The sequence below is a fragment of the Rhododendron vialii genome, chromosome 8a (assembly GCF_030253575.1).
Source record: "Rhododendron vialii isolate Sample 1 chromosome 8a, ASM3025357v1".
In the NCBI taxonomy this organism is placed as follows: domain Eukaryota; kingdom Viridiplantae; phylum Streptophyta; class Magnoliopsida; order Ericales; family Ericaceae; genus Rhododendron; species Rhododendron vialii.
In genome coordinates, this window is record NC_080564.1 from 2,109,628 (window position 1) to 2,132,020 (window position 22,393).

A 22,393-nucleotide genomic window follows, 5' to 3' on the forward strand; every position below is an offset into this window, starting at 1 on the left:
TTCCCGGGCAAATACGAGAGCACAGATCCACCAATGCATGATGGACCCTCACACATCGAACGACATCATACACATTTGCCTACACCTTACCATTGCACTAGATGCTGCCTGCTTGCATATGTTTGACATATAAAATATATATACACAAAATTGAAAAAGAATTTTTTTTTTTTAAAGGGTGTGGGGGCGCGTGACCCCACGTGCCCCAAGGTGGGTCCGCCCCTGCATCTGTGTTTGGACATATATGGAATTTTCTTTCAGGCGATGGAATAATTCAGTGTTTTCGGTGTGTTCCGAGGCGTTTCATGGTGTTTTGGTGCATTTCATTCAAATTCCACTGATGGTTTGTTTCGATTGCCCGACAAACAATAACGTTTTGGCCATTTTGTTAACCTTGTTCCTTGCTAGAACTAGAGTGTAACCGCAGGGGCAATTAACCAACACTGATCTGGTGCTGCTCCTCTGAGTATCCCTGAGGTGCAGCAAAATTGTAATTTGCAATGTGCCTAATACCACATTGCCCGGTCACAGTCTCTCCAGCCAACAAAAATGTAAATGCTCCATCAGTTAGGACACTGTATGATCTCCGCAATACCATTCGAGACTCGGTTGCAGAAGAATGGGAAGCGATATCCTCTCACAATACCATTGTAAATAACTTTCAAGTAACACAAGCCCCTTCAAAGACAGTCTGGACTTAGATTTGGATGAGGGCTAAGAAACTTGAGTTCTGCTTTTCTCCCCTAGCGTAACCCCAGGTTGAAAACTTGTGGTGAGAACTTTGTTGCTCAAGTGTGGATGTTATCCGACCAAGAAAGAAATACTGCAAGTTTGGGGTGAGTAAGAACGTACTTATTTAGGGTGGTCCAAAGAGCAGGTTTGGAGGCATCTGTTTTACCATTTTTTGGATCCCATTTGGGTCAAGATTTCCTACGTTCTACATGAAGAACTCAGACACAAAGGTAAGATGTTCTAAAACTAAATGCGGAAGGATCTTGCTTACAAAGGGTTTGAGGAGTTCTGTTTTCTTTCTTTCTTTCTTTTGGTTGTTTTTTGGCTCTTATTGTAATCTATAAAGGTATTGAATCCTCTCATGTACTTAATTTGGACTAGACGAGAGAGTCCAAATACCCGAAAGATAAGTATATAGGAGTATAATTTTAGTGGAGTTATGTTTAACCTCACAAAATATTAATGCTGTACTAAAATTTAGCATGTTTTGCCCTCTATCAATTTTCAAAAGCATGACTAGATATTTGATTTCATTCACTGACCATGATCAAGAATCCTGGCTCCATCCATTAAGGACTCGTTTGTTTGCTCGGAGATAAAAAGATATAAACTCCCATTGGAATATATAAATGGTGGAGAGAAAAGAAAATGTTTGTTTTGGTTTTAATTGTGACAAGCATTTGCTATTTCATCCTCATGCAAATGCAAATCATACAAGGATGAAACAGAAAAGGTAAAACAGTTACATTTAGTATCTCTTAATAAAAGGAATATATAATCCCACCTCATCCATGGGATTTCATATCTGAGGATATATGCACTGTCGGGATATGTAATCCCGTTCCTAATGCGGTAGCAAACGCTGGAATTTTGGACCCCACGACATTACATATTCAATAATCCCCCAGACAAACAGGCCCTAATAGACACGGAGTTGCCTCAAAATGAGTGCAAGAAAATAACAGCCCAAGGACTTCGGAAGACGACAAGTTTGGGCTATTATTTAGCCCATTGAAAGCAAGTTCAGCCCATATGATAAGGGATTGGATTAAGCCCAGCTCATTTAACAGCCCAAAAATGATGCATTAAAAAACCACACAAGAGGCAGACCACAAGCCCATTTTACATTTGTGGTGGGCCATTTTACTTTGGAGCAGTGAAAGGCTTTCCATACCTTCTTGCAAAAAGGATATGGGCCCAGGACAGGTTATGGGCCTCATGCCAACCAAAGGCCCACTTCCTGAGTTTTGTAATGTGGATTGAAACAGGCCGAGTTTGAATCTTAATTATTCCAAAGGTCCCAAAAGTCATTTTTTTATTAAATGATGATGATGATCTACCATCGGGGAAAAACATAGAAAAGTGAATATAAATACAATTGGGAAAGCCCTAGAATCCTCTCGAGAAATCCTCGTATATTTTGTTTATGTGTGTCGTCTTAATCTAGGTTTCGAATTGGATGCTTCAAGTTTATTTGATATTATCAACCAACTAAAAAGAAAAAGGAAAAGGCGAAAGTTACATAGAATGTAGTCTATGCAGATATACCATATTTCCACATAAAGTTATACTTTAGATGCTAGTTTGCTCCTTACCCTCAAAGTGCAAAGGAATGTCAAGGTGGCATGTGACTGAATAGCTTGTTTCTTTCTAGGTTTTTTAGGTTCAAAATTTCAAAGATGATATCAAATCTTATGGAGATAGTCCATGTAGGGTTTTTTTTCCGGTTTTAATTGGTGCCCAATTAATCCTAATATTTAACGGTTAGCGTGATCCTACAAAAATCAAAGTGCACATAAACTAGTTTGAACACTCTTAAGTTATAAAATAGTGACAGTGCTAGTGCTGATGGGGACGCAAAGGGGTGGTATGTATTCATATGGAATAAGAAAAGATTCATTTACTTTTTAATTTCAAAGTGCTGAAGTGTCTATTTATTTTTTTATTATAATAGATAGAAGAATATAAGTATTTGAATTACATCTAATTGGACATACGTCCACAATCACATGAAGCCGAATTAATCGCCCACTGAAAGGATAAAAATAACCCTTTTTGAGGGGAAAATAATCAATTTTTGTTTTCGACAATGACTGACACTCTGAACTCTCATACGAAAGTGTATAATGGTAGCCAATTTAGTTAACCCTAGTTTGTTAGGACCGATATCATAGAGCTAATGTATTAGACAATAACATAGGACAAACATCCCTACGAAATTAATGCAATAAGAATAGAACAAACTTGCCCCACAAATTGAAGAGTTACAAAAAGAAGGAGAAGTAGATTATAGTATACCATTTAGGCATATACTATCACATTACCAATAATTCTCAGCGGATCCCTTCTAATCTGGCACATATGCCCCCAAATTCATAACTAAATAACCACCATCGTGGCATGAGAATAAATAAATAAAGTGGTCACTAATGGGTCGATAGTATAAATATCTAATTATACTCAAATAAGGAGCTTTCATTATTCTAAATTATCTTTTCGTTCACACATAAATATGCACACATATAGAATCACTTGTGGAGTACTCTATTGGGCAGATTTTCACAAAACCCTAGATTTATATCTACACTTCTTTTTTTCCCTTCTTGCGAAATTACTATGTTGTCCTCCGCCTGTTCAATTTTTCCCCACGATAAAGGGCATTTTTGTAAATTCAGATGCGACAAAAACGGAGAACACAATGCACGCGAGCACGAGCGGGAGCATGAGCATGAGCATGAAATCGTCTTCTTATGATCATATATATCTTCAAACAACTAAAATTTGCGAGTGCCAGAACTGAAAGCGGGGGTGCAGAATATTTTGGAAAAACTAGGTGAAAATGGGAGCATGTAGTATCAATTAGTAGTACCTAGATATGTCTATATATATATATATATATATATATATATATTGTATAGTCATGTTCATGTTCATATAATGCGATATAAAGTGAATACTGTTGGTGGGTGCTTTTGTAGGTGGGGTACCAAGCTAGGGCTAGTAGCCTAGTTGTAGTACTAGTAGGGAGTCCTCATTGGAATCAATCTATAGGGACAATGGGCCAAAAGCGGCGTCTCGGGCAGTGGGTTTCAAGCGGCGCGGACGTGAAAACTTTCCTTAAACCCATTGGGGTGGGTTACCAAACCCAGGTACTCTTTTTTGGCGTTTCTGGGGATCCATTTTTCTTTTTTTACACTGTACGGAGATCAAATTCAATCGGTCTTCAAACCTGTGGTTATTAAACGAAAAAAAGAATCGTTCTTGATCGATCAACCTTAACTTCACCGAGCGTAGATTGGAACACCATTGAAAGTGGAAAAAATCCAGCCCGACTCATGTACGCACTAATATAGGGATGATGAGAGTAGCATGCGCATGGAGCATTAACGTTTGTGTTGCATGCGGTTATATATAGGGCGTTTGACCGCGATTACATTTTTTCATGCGATCGACCTCATTTTTTTGCGTTTGAATGTAACTACGTACCGATGGTATGTGAATTTTCATGTTCCATGTAGATAACAGATTCTAGATACATAATAACCTCAATAAATGTGACAACTTTACCTATAAATATGTTATGAGGATAACTAGTACTCTAGCGAATCAAAGGAGATTCAAAATTTAAATCTTGAGAGGGGGAGTGTATAATTGGATAAGAAAACCAACCCCAAAAATATATTTCAACCACCGCCACTACTCCCTGCATATATGTAACTTCCTCTGACAAATAGGCCACATGCATGCAGATGCAGCATCACCTCACCTCCAGCCATGTTAATTGGTACCGAAAAAGGCCACTGTTCTTCTAAATAAAGAAAGAGGGTGACACATCTTGTGATGGCATTAGTTAGTTAGCTAGGGAAAAGGAAAGATATATTATTGGATATTCCAGAGGCGAAATTATTAGTCCATTATTTGCTCCTACAATATCGTCACATGGTGTTTCAGGAGTCTTCTAGCTTTACCGCACATTTCACTGAATTTCACCATTAAGTGTGTGACTGATGACCCACTCATGACTAATGTGCAGTGAAGAAAGCACTTGAAGCACTACGTGACGTTGCTATAAGAGCATTGAATATTAATCACTCATTCTCGAGACAACAGCAAATGGTGTTTTCATTCTTTTTATTGTTTAAATTCAAAAATACTAGAACTATATTCATTGATACATCCAATTAAATACACACCTACACTCACTGTGATGTGGGCTCCACACACACACTACACACATCTAGTGTGTGTGGAGGCCACGCCCTTGTGAGTTTGGGTGTGTTATTGAGTTTGTAAATGAGTGTGATCGTAGAATGATTGATCTAAATTTTATGTGGTGCTTTGAATTAAGAATGTAAATTCTACGTAATTGTGCGATGGTTAGAAGATGTTGGAGCATCACATAACGTGAGGTTCGAAGGACTATATAATTAATGACTCCAGCAAAAGGTGGTTGCAAGGAGACAAAGGCATATGTACTTCTGTGGGTGTGGGTAGGGATGGCAATTTCGTCTGATCCGACCGCTCCCGATCTGATCCCCGCCTCGAACGGAGGGAAATTTTGGAGATCCATTTGGAGATTGGGTAGGGTATGGGGATTTTTTTTTTAAAAAAAATCAGGGATGGGTTAGAGGCGGGGACAAACATATCCCCGCCCCGAACCCTACCCGTATCCGTTCCCCATTGTGTATCCGGGCCCGCCTTGTCCCCGAATCCCCATTGTCCATTATGGCGTTGTTGTTTGAAATCTTTTTTTTTTTCTTGTTATTAATGGCGCCTCAATGGACTTTGTTTGAAATCTGTTGTTTTCCTGTTTTGTTATTATTGACGTTATTAGTGGCGCCTCAATGGACGTTGTTATTTGAAACTTAGGAGAATGAATTTCTTGGAATTTTATGTTGCTTGAAATCTGTGATTTTTTTTTTTTAAGTTAACTTTGGATCCCCAAATCCCTGTGGGGATTCCTCGTTCCCCGTTTGGGGCGGGGATGGAGGGAAGAAACAAATCCCCATTGGGGATCAAGTCGGGGATAGGGACGGAGAAGTGGTTTGGGGATCGGAGATGGAGTTAGTACCCTCCGACCCCGAGCCGTCCCCATTGCCATCCCTAGTTGCGGGTGAAGAAAACCACAAACTGTCATGCGATATTTTTCCATGCTACAGTACTGCATGCGAAAGAACTATAAATGGTTTCTTTAACCATTTACAGGTCTCTGGTCGATGAGTGATGTCTCCAATTCAATGCACGTAAAAAAAAAAAAAAAAAAACCCGATTAATTGTGATTGAGATTTTTTTTTTTATCCGCAAAAACGCCCAAAGGGCTTGATTGAGATTTGTTTGCGATTTGCAAGACTTAATCTTCCACTCGATTTGTCAATATTACTATTTTGATCTGAGTCGTTGCATAAGACTTTGATTAGCTATAAGAAGCATTTGAATTTTGTACGTAGGGTTTGGGCGAGAGTGTTACGTATACAGATATCATTTGAATTTCGTTATGTGGTTGATCCGTTTTTTTGTTTTTTTTATCAGTACTCACAATTAGTGTGAGTTACTAATTACTACTTTTTGGCATGCAAAAGATTTAAAGTTGGTAAATCTAGATAATATCCATGGAAAAAATTATTAGGTGCTTACGAGACAGAAAAAAAAAAAAAAACTTATGGAGCATCGAATAATCTCTCTCATAATTTCCGAAGCAAAAAAAAGAAAAGGAATAATCTCTCTCTCTCTCTCTCTCTCTCTCTCTCATGCATATGCATTGACAAGTGAATTTACTCCTATTTGAAACACAAGTCACAAGTGGAGAGAGAGAATCTGTGGTGGGACTAATGAGTAGTACTCCCTGTTTATTTGGTTGATTAAATATGCTTCTCATCATTCAAAGCAATACATACATACATATATATATATATAAAAGTTAGTACATAGTAGTTTTTATTTTGGGAATGGCCCAAAAAAAATTAACAGACAGTACTGGTGGCCGTTTGAGTATCATGTCATCTTTTTTCTTTTGCCTCTTTGTTTATCCCAAGCGATCGACATGTCACTGTTTTGGTATCATTATGTTTTTAATTATATTTCTTACTATTTTCCATTATCAATTTGATTTCTTATAATGCATAGAAAATTATATATATAAGTTCTTTACAAAACACCAAACTCTTTTGAAATCTGAAAATTTGTTTTTGCTCGAAACTGAGGCTTTTTTGTTATGTTTGAAGTCTTACAGGGGCTGAATGTAACTAATTACATCTTAATTCAATTAAATTTTAAATGAAGAAATAAATAAGATGCCAACTGGAAGAGACCTGCAATATGCAAGAGAAGCTTGTATTCGTTGGAGTTAGAACAGTTTTAATAAAGTCGTATCGATCCTGCGAAATCGAACAACTTTTTCAACTTTAACAACAGTCCGATAAGATAAAGTGTTTCTAGTTTTTACCATTTAGCGGTTTCCTTTAAAAAATTATAGATCTTTCCTAGTAAAGTTTAATAGTAATTAGTAATCAGGCCCCACATTTTCTCTGACTTCTCTGACGTTCCCCCACTGTCCCCCCCACCCACCCTCTTCTTACCTTAGCTTTCCCATAATTAAACCAAACATCTCTCTCTCTCTCTCTCTCTCTCCCTCTCTCTCCATTTTCTTGATTTCCCTTTTCTCCTCTCACCTCAGAACCTCCCATCTATGGCCTAAAAAACATTCTAGTACTGACCCGTGAGCTTGTTCTTGATCGTAAGCCGTACCAAAATTGCACAAACGAATCAGATGTCTACAAGAAGTCTAGTGGTATGTTTGTGAATCCAATCCACTCACTAGCTCTCTCTCTCTTGATTTTGATGAGGTTTGGTACTGTCTACTTTTCTTGTTCTATTTTCCTACACTTTTTTTTTTTTTAATCACTGGTTATGCTATATGTATGATTATCTTGGAATGGTTTGTACGTAGACCCGTTTCACTAACTAAAATAAGAACCTCAGCGGAACAGAACGGGACGTAGTTCTCTTGTTTGCTAGAGTTTAGTTGATGTTTTTGGAATAGAAGGCTTTCAAATAGCTCACATATGTAGTGTACTGAATTACTAAAAATCTTCATGTGTCTTGCTTGATTGGATTCTTATTTGCTTATTTATTTACTTAGAATCTGGTTGAATCTGGACCAATAGTGAATTTATTTCATTTTAGTTGTATATTCCTCGGTTCTTCTTTTTTTTATAATCAGATATCTGGATCAGCTTCTTCATGCGGTTTCATAGGCCTAGTTGTCACATATTGTAGGGTGTGGGAATTATATAGGAATATATATTGGACTAAAAGACTAATGTCTTCTTGCATGAAGCTCCTTTGTTTTCTCTTTTGATTGGTTAGTAAGTACAGTAAAGCCCTTTTCTTGTTCCTGGCTTCATCACCAACTGCTTGATGAATTTTTCACATGTTCTAGTTTTTTTTTTTTTTTTTTTTTGAACGGTGAAATAAACAAGGGGGCAGAAGATGGGTTGAGGTCTAAAACTTCATTTAGGGCCATGTTCGGCTTGCGTAGTTGCTTAAAATCTGATCGAATCTCGACACAACTGTGTCCAGATTTGACCAGATTTTCAGTAACTAAGACGTCAAACTGAGAACCTGCCCTTAGTGAACTTGTTAGTTTCTTGATTTCTTTCACTCACTTCAGTATGTCTACACTTAAATCATAGATTTGAGAAGGATCCAGTGGAGGCGGCCAGTGGGAGAAATTACCACCTAGCGGTCATAGTTATGTTGGTTGAAGGGCACAAATTTAGCTGAATTATAATCTAATCTATCCCTATATCGAACTAATAGTATGGAGCAGGCACATAAACCGGGTATAAATGCGACTTTGTTCTACCGAGCTAGTTAGGTGCTGCCGGTTAGGACTTTTTTTAGAAACCTGTACCACATTCACAGTTGCGGAAGTAGGATTATTGCACCATAGCGGGTGCCAAGCAGTGTCCTCTTCCGAGTCCCTCTTCCCCTTCTCGCCGTCGGTATACAGGATGGGAGTCTTTTATCAGATCATATTGCATCACACAATCCTTCGGACCTTCGAAGAACAAATTAATAAAAAGACATGATGGCTAAATCTTTTTCATTGATAAATGCTGCGATTAGGATCTTATGCGGTTGATAGATTAGTAGTAAAAAAGAAGGGCATTTTTGACACATTTGTAGAATATATGTTAAGTTTGTATCTATTTTGTTATACATGGTAGAGCTACTGTATAGAATTTAATTTCATATAGTATGTCATTGTGAAAGAAATATATACATGTGTTTCTTTAAAAACAGGTGTGTCATTGCAGGCACCCCTGGGGTATATGTAGTTCAGTCTTCAAGCTTAAACTTTTCAAGTGAGATTTGTTTTTTATATCTTGGTTGATATTGAAACATCTTACCTTTGATCTCTTTTTTCCCCTAATGGCTAAGAGGAACCATAGCATGAATGAATATGTGATGGAATTGACTCATCACTCAATCACGTTAGGTGAGGTCATCCAAAACCTAGCTTGGTTACCATGTAAGAATCCTTGGAGCGGTCCAACGGATTTTAAATAGCGGTAGCGGTATAGTCGTAGGGGGAGTATCGAATGATACATAACGGGAATCATGTTTCGCAGTCGTGAATTTTTTTAATATCGTTTTTGGCGCCAAAGCACCGTGTAGCAGCAATAGCGGTCATGTAGCGGCCGTAGTGCTTGTGTAGTGGGCAAAAAATCAGATACAAAGTGATACGTAGCGAGAACTAGCCGATACGTGTGGATTTTGGGTAGCAAAGGTATAGCAGAGTGTAGCAGTACCGGAGGTTCAAAAAACTGCTACGTATGTAGCGGTCCGTTTTTAAAACTAATAACTCCAACCTAAAATCAATTGGCAATGCGTATAGTAACATATGAATATATTATATTAACCAAGTTTGGATGACTTAAGTGAGCGATGCAGAATAAAGTCTTAGATGGAAGCAGAAGAGAATTCTCTTCTTGCATGTATAAGACATTGATTTCTCTTTGAAGTTAGGTTAGTAAACCCTCATGGACTAGATCCTTTTCTTTCTGCCATGAGCCATCTATTTTAAGAAGTTTTTCATTTAACTCTTAATTTCATAGTATATCAAATCATACTAGTTTTGTTTTTCTGCTTTCAATAAGTAAGACTAGATCTGTTTTCATGCACTGAATTCCCCTATTTCTCACAAATGCAGCACAAGAAAATATGGTCGTCTGTTATGCTGGAGTAGCTCACTCTCTTGCTCATTTCCGAAGCACCGAAAGAACAGGAAAACGTATCACTCTCCTGCTCATTCAGAATGTAAGTTCTCTCTTCTGATTACTCATAGAATCAAGTCATGAAACCGCACGCCATTGATCTTGAAGCGGAGCCCTCCTCTGAAAACGACTCGGAAGACATCAGCAGCCAAGTTGCCTCCACGAATTCCATCGCGATTCAGTCAGTTTCTGAACCACTTTCCCTCGACTTAACTCTCACCTTCAACTCCACCATTACCACAGAAGATCTACCGACAAAGGACTCGGCAGGATTTTCGATATCAAGCACTAGCGAAAGTAGCAACGCCAGGGCTTCTTCATCGATTCCACGAGTTTTCCCTTGCAATTTCTGTCACCGGAAGTTCTTCAGCTCACAGGCACTTGGCGGCCATCAGAATGCACACAAGAGAGAGAGAACCCTAGCAAAACGCGCTATGCGAATGGGGGTATTCGCGGAGAGGTATGCCAATTTGGCAACACTGCCTCTCCATGGTTCGGCATTTCGGTCTTTGGGAATCGAAGCGCATTCTTCAGTGCACCAAAGCTTTGTGCCGCCAGTTAGGTCGTTTGAATTTAGAGGAAGTGGGGGGCGTGAACTAGGGCATTTGGGTATGCCTATTTTCCTGGAGGACGATGAGACCGAGCTTATGTGGCCGGGTAGCTTCCGACGGATAGATGAGGAACGCCTTATTGCCAATTCCCTCGTGAATATCTCAGAGGCAGCCCCAACTGCGGACATAGATGAGCGTGCGCCGGATCTCACATTGAGGCTTTAAGAAGAGAAGAAGTCCTCTTCTTACCCCCCTCTAATCTATTTGGTGATTTGATGTGTATGTCTTGCCATTCTATAAGTTTTCTTGCAAGGATTATTGGGAGCTCCTATGCTTGTTTATGCTATATATTATGCTGTTTATATGAGTTATTTTGTTGTAATTGATCTTTCTTTCTTGGCTTTGGCGCATGAAAATTTTACAATTTCATGATACTAGTTGAGGTTAGCCATTGACTTCTGAATGCTACGAAGATTTTTTTTTTGTTTGGTTAGACAATCAAGGGTGTCTAGGCCAGCTTACGCGTACCTCAACTAATCCCCTCTCCGGTCCGGTCAAAGGCAGACCCATCCACCTTAGGTCGAAAGCTACAATGAATTTACTTAAACATATGTTGGATTCTTGGTTGTTAAGGTTGTGAATACGCCAGTGGATATGCAAAAATGAGTTTTGAAATGAAGAGGACAAACTTCCCCAATTACTAAAAGGTTTTCAAAAACACCATTTCTCGTATAGGTACTTAGAAAATATGAGTTCATATTAACCCAAGGGATTTGGCAAGTGCGAATTAGAAATGAAATAACATTTCAAACCTCGGTGTCACTTGAGGGTTTGCCCAGTCATTAATTTTAGAGCCCCGGAATTAGTCAGGGTGGTCGGGGTGCGCTCAAGTTGGCGCGGACATCCGGTAATTTAAAAAAAAATATGAGCTCATATTAGCCATATTTCCATTCGCAGTCAGATTCAATGACCTGAAAGTGAAAATTTTCTACTTCTTGTTAACTTAACTTGTCATGTTCAAATTATTCAACCCCACATCTTCAAATGCAAAAATGCTAGCGGTACAAGCCGGATGCCAGTCGTCTGATCAGCTACCCAATTGCCGGGTTACTCGCCCACTGGCCCGAAATCCTACTTAGGTCTGTCTGATCAGCTACCCAATTGCCGGGTTACTAGCTCCGTGGCCTGAAATCCAACTTAGGTTACTCGCTCTGTGGCCCGAAATCCTACTTAGGCCCGTCTGATCAGCTACCCAATTGCCAGGTTACTGCTCCGGTCCAGAGGCCTAACGATTCTTGGTAAAATTTGTTGTACCACATAATGTAGAAGAGTTTCCTAACTAGTCTTGATAATAGTTGATGTTCCACATAACGTTGAATAGTTTCTTGGTGTACGTTCTGGTTTGAGCAGAAAATTTCCAAGTTTGCCTCAAATTTAGGTTGGACATGACCTGCTACAAGTGGAATTTCAACTCATAGTGCTTCCAAGAATGAAAGCGATCCCTTTAGTTTCAAACTTGAGAACTGTTTCGTTCTGGGTTCAGTTACACAGTTCTATGCTTGAAAATCATCCCCATGCCCGTAATATTTAGTTCACCAAGTTGATCCTACCTAAAGGATCAACTTGTGTAATGCACAAATTAGTCTAGAAACACACCATCAGAAACATACAGAGAGTATGAAAACCATCACAATGGTAAAAAAAAAAATACCCATCCACTTATCTGGAAGATGTTGATTTAATGGCTTTGTAATGAAGATAACTACGCCCATAATGCATAAACTTTCCATACGAATTTGATTATGCTTTTAGACACAGCCAAGAGACCTTTAGCCCAGCGTCATCAGGTGTGCACTTAGGTGCCAGGGGAAAAGGTGTCAAGAGTTAACCTCTCTTTCAATGTGTTAATCTAACTATTCTAACAATCTGATTTTCGCGTTAACCTCTCTTCCAATGTGCTAATCTAACTCTTCTAACATTCTGATTTTTGCCTATTAAAAAAACCTACATAAAATAAAGATCTCTTATTTATGCTTTTTTGATGTAACGCATTTCTTAACATTTAAGATCAAAAGTCTTGGAAGCACGAGCATTACACAGTCTACTGTGAAAAGAACACTCTCATAAAATACCACTTCCCACATGTGCATAAAGTCATTAACAAGCTTAGAAAGAAACTCTTCTAGTTCCATATAAGAATAATGAGGAAGAGAAACACAACAAGAACAGAATAAAAAAGATAGCAGAAATCTCATACCAACAAACTTTTGATGAGATGTTGAAAACTCTTTAATTAATAAAACCTGCTGCTTCAGTTCACTCTCTCATGCTACTTTCGCCATCTTCCTCATCACTTAAATCAAGATCAGCAAGCAACTCATCCAAAGGCACAGAAGGCAGATCCTCCCCATCAGTCACAGAGGCCATTTCCGATGGCTGGTATTCCTCATTATGATATAGCGATATATTAAACCTCATTTCAGGATTCTCTTCCAAGTCTCTCAAGAACTGTTCGTACTCTGAATCCCTCTTTTCCTCCTCATTTCTTCCTTTGGTTGTAGTATCATCAACTTCCATGCCAAGAGACTTAAGCTTCCATGCACAAGGCTTCCCACGTTTCCTCTGTCGCTTCTCTTCATAGCTCTTTTTCATCAAAATCACATCAGGGACAACCATAATCTTGTACTTGTCGAGTTTAATATCATTACTGTTAGCTCCATGCAAGTCAAATCCAAGAGCATAATCCCCAGGTTTAAAAGATGGCCAAATGTGTCCTCACATTGAAAATCGTGTCATTTTTTCCAAAATCTGGTACATGAGCAACTTGAGCATCAACTAAAGCATACTTTGACCCACCGACATTAACTTCAGCAGCAACAATCTCCACATCCAATACAATATATTCCACAAGCTGCCTACTAGAAAGCAGAGACTTAAAAGATGTCCGCCAATACTGATCGGCATCCAAGAAACAGTGCCTAAGGGTAATGGGATCCAGCAAATCAACGTTGTTGGTCACTTTTGTGCAAATGACAAGTGGACCAAGATTTCCCAATCTAATAGCAGCTTTCGGCAGGAGGCAGATCAGATCCTCACGGCATACTGGGCAGATTTCAACGGAGAAAGTGAACTTGTAATTGTAGTTATTGCTCTTGGTATAATGAGAAACAAGTTGTTTGTCATGACGACTCTTAATTGGAGCAACTTTTCCCAGAAACTCCACAAACTTGACAGCATGACTACGATTCCCGAAAAAACATCTATTCCCCGATCCATTTGCTTGATTCTTATGGCTCTGACTGCAGCATCGTGCCTAAGAATAAGCTGCTCCAAATAGAAGAAAGTCTGCCTGTGAGAAACATGTTGCCGCAGTTGTACAGCAGCCACCCACTGGTCAGGGTTGGCTTGGACCCTAGTACAAGATTCACACATTTGGTCATGAACAACGTACTCAACCGTATATGTCTATTCAAGTATTGCTCCATTGAGGACCTCTTTCTGAACTTTAAGCTTGACTTCAATCCTCTTAGAGTGAGGTTCAGTCCAAATGAATTCAGCATGTACTAGCCTTACTTTGTTCAAGTTCTTCAATCTCTTCACGCAGAACGTCAAGAGCTCCTTCGATTCTAGTTGGGCTCTAATCCAAGTTCTTGGCGGCTGCAAGTAGGTGTCACACTCTGGGCAATGGATTATAATGACATTTTTCTGTAAACCTTCTGTGATGTCAACTTCAGAACGCAAGCACTTCACGCACATATTGGCAGCATTTGGTGCCATCGGAATAGCACATTTGCAACATAGAACACTACCGATGGTTAGATGAACCACGAACATACCTGCTTCCTCGGCCATGGCTGTTAACCAAAGCATCCAAGAGAAAATTTAAGAGCATATAGCTTCAGATTCGAAAGTGACTACATACATACCAAAAAAGATAGAATCCAAATTTTTTCTTATCTCATCGTACGAGTTAACTGAAAACCAGTCCTTCAACCCATAGGATTCTCATGAAACATGATCAAATGAAATCTCAAAAACCAACACTTCCTCAATTATCATAAGCAAGTACCAATATCATAATCATTACTGCCATAAAAGGACAGGGAGCAATAAACTTCCTTCGTCCTACCATATTTTGATTTCACATCCACTTAAACTCCAGCAAAAAAAATACGAAAGTGGATACAGTGAAGGCTCATGAAATGAGGTTAATGGGGGTGTCCCCATTCCTCCTCAACGGGCTCTAAAAAACCAACACTTGCTCAATTATCATAAACAAGTACCATTATCATAATCATTACTGCCATAACAGGACAAGGAGCAACAAAATTCCTTCATTCTACCATATTTTGATTTCACATCCACTTAAACTCCAGCAAAAAAATACGAAAGCGGATGCAGTGAAGGCTCGTGAAATGAGGTTAACGGGGGTGTCCCCATTCCTCATCAAGGGGCTCTCAAAAACCAACACTTGCTCAATTATCATAAGCAAGTACCATTATCATAATCATTACTGCCATAACAGGACAAGGAGTAATAAACTTCCTTCATTCTGCCATATTTTGATTTCACATCCACTTAAACTCCAGCAACAAAATACGAAATAAGTAGTCCCTGCTTTTGATTAAAAAAGAAAGTACATGAAGACGAAGAAATAACATCAAGAATTATCGTAATGAAACAACAAAGTGAAGCTAAATTGGAACAAGCAAATAGTGCCCTATGCCCAAAATCAATAAAAAAATATTCTAGTTTAGCCCTAAATTTTGCAGCATATCATGTTCATGATGTTTTAACCATCAATATGACTAGTTCAGCTGAAAGACATGATTTTCAAACTAAAATGACTTATTAGTTATTACAGCAACCGCTTCTCCCCAAATTTCATGAAGTTCAATTCTATCAATAAGGAATTCTCACGATTCATCAAATAAATCCCCAGAGAGCCCGAATAAATATCAGATATTCACGTAATTGAACATAAAGGCCTAAACACAAACTATCAAGTATTCTTGTTCTTCAATACCGAGGGCAAGATAAATAACCATGGTGTCAGCACAATTAAAGAGTAAAGAACTGGATAAACCAACAAAAACCTTAATTTTCCCAACAAAACCTTAATAAACCACTTCTGATTTTGCCAAAATGATATCGGATTCTTTAACTAAGAAAGCATCCGAATATCCATACAACAATTGAAAACTTGTGTTTCTGTTTAGGAACAACACAAAAAACCTTAAGAGAGAATACAAAACTCGCCACGTGGACACATTAAATCAGATACTCGGACACTAGCAGGAAAAAAAAAAGCTAAATCAAATTAAAAAGCAAACCTCCAATACGGATTTCGAGTCACCGCAGAAGTCTAACTCAAAACCCTAGCTAAGACCGTAAATACGGAAAACAAAGGAATCAACACTCACCAACGGTATCGAATCTGGGATGGCGAGACTTGCAGTGGAGGGTGGCGGTGCTACTGGTGGAAGATGGTGGAGTCAGGAGGAGATGGCGGATCAAGGTGTGAGAGAGAGAGAGAGAGAGAGAGAGAGAGAGAGAGAGAGTCAGTGTTGACTCTCTTTGGTCGCGGCAGTGGAAGGGAGGGAAAATGAAGGGGTTCGAACCGGTTATTAGGTTAGGGCAACCGCTTCCAATGGGTTCGAACCGGTTCTCGTGAAGAAAAAACCGTTCTTTGAATTTCTATTAAAACCGTTCTTAAAAAATATTGAAATAAAGTAAAGAAAATAAGACCTATTTTTTAATTTGATAAAAAGGAATTAGGATAACATTCAAACAATTATTATTGATGTAGGTATTAGTTAAAAAACGATCATTCTAAAATCTCACAATTTGCCATGACAAATAGATAAACTTCAATTACTGAGAATTTGTGGGGTGACAAAGATCTAATGTGATTACTCAATTGAGGTTAAACAAATTTGATAATTATATTAAAAAAACAAAAATTGACCAAATCAGTTGTATGTTCATTTTCTATATCCTAACACGTTTATCGTCCATGAAAACACTTAATTAATTAAAATAAAAGTAATATGAAGTGAACAACTTGGTTGTTTCCTTCATTTTTCAATTTGTATATCCTAATATATTTTATAGCCCTTGCAAATTTAATTTAATCAAATACCGATGAGAATTATACCAAATCATGTTTGTTAGAAGAGAAATTTACAATCCATTTATTTTTCTTATGACAAATATAATTCTTTTACATGAATTTCGACATCATAGTAATTCTTTCGATAGATAAGAAACACATGGAAACGTATAAAATGAACGACTAGGCTCCGACACACTCAAGAGAAAAATCTGTACTTACACGGGGGATTACATGTTCACGGGGTAAAAATTAATCGCCGAACACCCTCGGTCAAAAAAACAAAAACAAAAAAGAACCTGCCTAGATACATAAGATTTCATGTTGCATCCGCATCATCCCAGAATTCTTTCTTTCTTCAAATATCGATGAACCCCACAATCAACCCCTATGGAAAAGCACTAAAACCTTCCAAATACACTTCTGATATGAAAACATAGCATGGTAGTCGAATGTCCGCTTTAACTTCTCCTACGTCAACCAGTCATCGCGGTGAAACTTTCCAAGAACTCAGCTAGTTTGGATGGGAAAATATCATGATATCTTGTATCTCCACCATCAAGGTCAGTTTCAACTTCTGCACAAGTCAAACCAGATAAATGGTTTATAGACACTGTAATTGTTATACAGAAACTCAAATGGGCTATAGAAATAAAGAAACAATTTGTTTCCAATAACAGCTCCTGCATGCACAAGAAACTGGTTTTTCAGAAGTCCAACTACATCTGCTAGAAAATCCCATGAAATAGAATGACAAGAAAGTTTTATCAGGAAGCCATTATACGACAGATAATGTGGCAAGCCTCTGTAATTGTACCGATATGCTAAATAGTCAGCTTGTAGACAAGGGTCAGTACTAAGACAAATATTAAAGTTCTACAAGTAGACCGGGATGTACTTGGAAATGAGGTTTTATTGAACCAATGCGGAGTTATTGAGCAAGTAGGTATTTTCAAGTTCTTCCTTCTAGTTTAGGATGGCAAGAAGTCTTAAATTCGTAAAAAGAAATTTTGTTGGACACTTCGGGCCAGCTTCAGTTATGGGGAATAAGTGTTCTCCCTTCAAATGATAAAGAATTCATGAAAACACATGCAGATGACCGCTTAAAACAACTGCAGAACTTGAGTAGTAAGTGACCAGGCATCAGCTGCCCATGGAACAAAGATGGCAATGCAAGATGCCATTGGACTGGAAAATGACAGAAAAGTACGAGGGTTGTGACACAGTCTTGGGTAGAACTCAACCCCAAAAGCTAGCTATTGAAGTGATGGTGCCCTCACACTTATATTCTTCATATTACTTTTGTACCTAAGCAATGCGGTACTTCGCTTCACAAGGGTACCATTGGCAGATGACTTTATTGAGAAGCAAAACACTGAAAATGGGAGAATACACTGAAACAAAAGCAAAACACAACCAAAAATGATCAAACAAGATAGGTGACAATATCCCCTTTAAAGCTCTTGGCATAAGCCTCTGTAAAGTGGGATGAACGATGAACATAAGAAAATGTAGCATGTAAAACTCCCTTACGTATATGAAGGCCGCTAAAGCAAGACTTGGGCACAAGTTACTATATTTTACAACCATACCATCATATTTCACCATTCTTGAATGGAAAAACACTATATCAACACAAAAATGGAGCGTATAAAAAGAACATGACGCACAATCCTCATACCCCAATGTCAAACTCATGTTGGATGTACTTGAAACAGAAAAGCAGCTGTCATTGATTTGTCCTCCCACTCCCAGACTCCAATGAATGAATTCCTATCACATATCTATTTTCATGTTCAAATTTCCAACACACTACAACGTTTATACTGATTACTTCAGATTGGTAACTTAGACAAATTCACTTCAGCTGTATGATCTTTTGAACCATTAACAGCTATTACCCACCCACTAAGGATAGACACGAATATAGGACTCAAAACAACAAAGCCTCAAATCCAACCTACTAAAATTCATTTTGAGAATCCTTACTTTATTCATCCAATCTATCCATGGTCTCCTTGCAATATTTAACAAGAAATCCTCGTTGATACTCAAATGGACTTGCACATGTTCTTGTGAACAAGTCCCCAAAGCACAGGAGCAAACACCATACGACCTTTCCATATTTCAACATTTTGTGCAACGGAGGAAGAGTGTACAGTCTTTTCTATCTCAGAAACTAGCTAATTCTCATGATTCGACTCAACAAGCATTCGTCTTGATCCAGAAAACAAAGGGCTATGAATTGCATAACTTTAAGTTACGACTTCACAAACATGGATCTAAAAAATATCTCTATATAACACATTTTGGCGCAGAAATATGAGGACATAATCCTAAACAACCACAATGTGCTGAATTTCCAAGACAGAAAGGTTGCTCTACATACAACTTCCTTCAAATATAAACCAAACCAAACCAAATGAAACCAAGGCTTAAGAACCAATCAATTGGGATTAGCCAGAAGGGTCCACAACACATCCTATCGAAATTCAAAAATTTCCAGCAGCATAAGGGGGTGGTTATTTGAGGAAGTACTGCAGGAACACAAAACTGAACGAAATATTATGCAAGGAGGTTGCATCACAACAGGACTTGTTTCGCCTAATTCTGCCCACAAATCTAAGTCATAAGCAAATGGGAGATGGGTTCATTCATTTCGTCCAAACAGCATCAAATAAGGATGGAAGGGCATGAACCCAGTGGGCTAACTTTTGGTATGAAGAATTCTCCAACAAAAAATTTCAAGATTAAAGAATCCAACTCAAAAACAAGTGGCAATGAGTAGAGAAGCCGCCTAGCTTCAAATAGAAGTTCTCGGTATAATTAGACCACTATTGGACATAAAGTGGATAACAAACATAGAAATGACAGTTAAACAAAATGCACTTTTGACCCAAGCAAAAGGAATATCAGTCAAATTGGGAGTCCTATCCGAAACCTCTGAAATCATAACTATGAGTACAATACGATGTTAAAACTTCCGACTCAAAATTAACTGGCATGTTGAGGCCACATGCTTGTATAATCATTTTGGAGGTAATATTTAAAGAAGTCGGACCAATCTCTTAAACACTAATAACAAGTTCCTGCAGTTAACACAGCCCACAAATCATAGCAAGAAAACGACTCTTCTAATTACCGCATAATCAAGTGAACAAACAAAACCTACAACGTTAAAAACAAGAAAAAAAACTGAGACATAAGCACAAGCACTGATGGCCAAATATAAATTGTGTATACCTCCAAAGCTACAAAGCAAAACCCTTGAGATAATCCGGGTCACGCTTAGCCCGCTCTTGAAACTTCTTGAACCACCTATCCAATATATCCATGGGCACAACAAGCTTGCTCCCATCAACCCCACAAAACGACTGCATAAAATTGAACAAATTCTCCCCCACTTTCAAAGCCAAATGCTCAATCCTCTTCTCAGCGGCAACATCAAGAGAGGGTAGGGTATTGAGGTCCTCTACAGATACGCCGATTTTGGCAGATATCGGGGCGGAGTCGGCAGCTGTGAGCTGCATCTGGCCACCAGGATCCGGCCACGGCAGTGTCAGGACTGCCGAGGGGCGGGAGACGGTGACAGCACCGCAGTAGAGGAAGGGGGAGCCGGGGGACTGGATGTAGACTGCTAGGGCTTTGTCTGGTGGTAGAGTGAGGCCGTTTAGGAGGAATATGCAGAATTCACGGATTGAATCGTACGCCTCCCCTGCACATAATCATAATAGTAGAATCACTAAAAAACACTTTCATCACTCCCCTCTTTGTAACGATACATACAATTATTTGGGATTTTTTTTTCCCCGAATCTAATACTTCTACGTTTTTGAAATCACCTTATCTTTTTACAACAATCAGTTTGTTTGTAAAATATATTTTAAAAAAAAAAAACATAACTTTGTTAAATTCAGTAAGGGCCCCAAAATGGCAGGGCTGGCCCTGAGTAGAGTTAGGCGGTGGGTGAGGTTAAATTGAGACTGTTTGTAGAGAGACAGAGAGAGTGGAGAAGTTACCGACGAATGTGTTCATGTCGAGGAGCCAGTGGGTGGGGTCGATCTGAGTGAAGCTGGATATGTCCATAGGGAAACTCCGGTTTGGGAATACCACTCCGAACATCTTCTCTACTTCCTTCGATTCGTTCTACGGAGATATACTGTATACTAGATATCTACACTTATGTTCGCGTAGAGAGAGAGAGGAGAGATAAGAGAGGTGCGGGGAATTTGCAGAGAGAAAGTTCGGAAGGTTGGAAGAAGATGAAGAAGAAGAAGAAGAAGAGAGTTTTTGTGAGGGTTAGGTGACTCAGAAGAGTCCAGTAACGTCTAGAAAAGTCTAGTAGATGGGATTGGACCCGAGATACCGAATCACCGATCGTGTGGATCCACTCTAGTTGGCCTCGTGGCAAATGAAATGGGCCTAATGTCCATTTCTTCGATGAGTACCACAAACACAGTCTGATCTCCTCAATCTTGAAAATACTTGTACTTTTGTGTCGAGAAATTGTTTCGCCGTTGGATTGTGTTTTTTTTTTTTTTTTTTATGTTTTAAATTCAACAGCTAAAAAGCTTCTTGACACATAGACACAGAAATTTTCGACACAGAGTATCTTGTCTCCACAAGCACACTTGCATGTACTATGCGTCCCGCACACACTACGAAACCTCTAATGTGGCAGCAATGCATGCGAGTGCGTTTGTGTAGATATTTGGGAGTGTTCTAGTTTCTAAAAAAAAGAACTTTTTGAAAATAAAAGTGCTCAATTTCAAATCCAAAAATCATGTGTTTAAAGCAAATAATTTTGTTACCAATATGAATCTTATTTGATAGATCTCATTGAGATCTTTTAAACGGTGCAAAAAAAATTAAATTTTTTTTTGCATTTTCATTATATTTAAACTTAAAATTACTTTCTTTTTAAAAAAGAAGATTGAAAAAGAGAGCGGAACGGCACCTTTGTCATTGTGTAATAGTTTGTGGCGCTAGCATTTTTTAGATGATAATTGGAAGTCTGCAATTTGTGTTTTGTTTTCTGTAGGTGGTTTTTGGAATGTAGTAAAAGAAACGCTTTTCAATTTATTTCTTGTGCTTTCCAAATCTCTTACAAACTCCGGCTCAAAGTTTGTTTGATCATTTCGTCCCAAATACAATTATTATACTAAAGTTTTCTAAATTTTAGTTTTTTCCTAAACAGATTATTTTGATATCCAATCTATATGTTTTTACGTTCTCAATTATTATCATCGAATAAATTATTTCTCCAAAAACTTGGTAAAAATCAACAAAAATCATTTTCTCATCTTTTCAAAATTAAATCTTTTGACATCCCAAACTCAACCATCACTTTAAACAAAATTATTTCTATTTTAACTCTTTTATCTAGTGAATTTCTGATGTACCAAAAAAAACAAAAACAAATTAGAGGCCCGTCCTACTATTTAGCTTTGGTTTCATCACAACTTTGAAAATTGTTGCTGGATAAATTTTGTTCTGTTGCTTAATGACTTTTTTGCCCCTGAGAACTATGCAAATTGTGAACGATGTAAATCGTATATGTGAACTGTATATGTGACTCAAGAGATATTTTTGTTTGAAAATAATGGGCAGTGACTATATCGGATAGCGATAATATTATGCCAGGGGACTAATTTGGACCCGAGCCTAATTTACGGGGCCAGCGGATAAAAACGGTGAGGCGTGGCAACTGGGCAGTTCTC

General features: G+C 38.4%; 1 protein-coding gene and 1 pseudogene across 2 annotated transcripts; one reads left to right on the plus strand and one right to left on the minus strand.

Moving 5' to 3' along the window:
- The first annotated feature begins 7,307 nt into the window (after positions 1–7,307).
- On the plus strand, positions 7,308–10,945 carry LOC131298314 (zinc finger protein 4-like). 2 transcript variants are annotated; one of them, XM_058323694.1, is made up of 2 exons: positions 7,308–7,519; positions 9,947–10,945. In XM_058323694.1, exon 2 carries the CDS (start codon positions 10,091–10,093, stop codon positions 10,784–10,786), a length of 696 nt encoding a protein of 231 aa, XP_058179677.1. In that variant the 5' UTR covers positions 7,308–7,519; positions 9,947–10,090; the 3' UTR covers positions 10,787–10,945. The 2 variants fall into 2 exon arrangements, with proteins under 2 accessions (XP_058179677.1, XP_058179678.1); XM_058323695.1 differs by lacking the exon at positions 7,308–7,519 and adding an exon at positions 9,675–9,762.
- A 1,718-nt stretch (positions 10,946–12,663) lies between these two features.
- LOC131298315 (uncharacterized) lies at positions 12,664–16,143 on the minus strand (annotated as a pseudogene).
- Between the last annotated feature and the right edge of the window lie 6,250 nt (positions 16,144–22,393).

Excerpts from the sequence above, each read along its gene's own strand:
- LOC131298314 (XM_058323694.1), top strand. The coding sequence starts at position 10,091 with ATGAAACCGCACGCCATTGATCTTGAAGCGGAGCCCTCCTCTGAAAAC.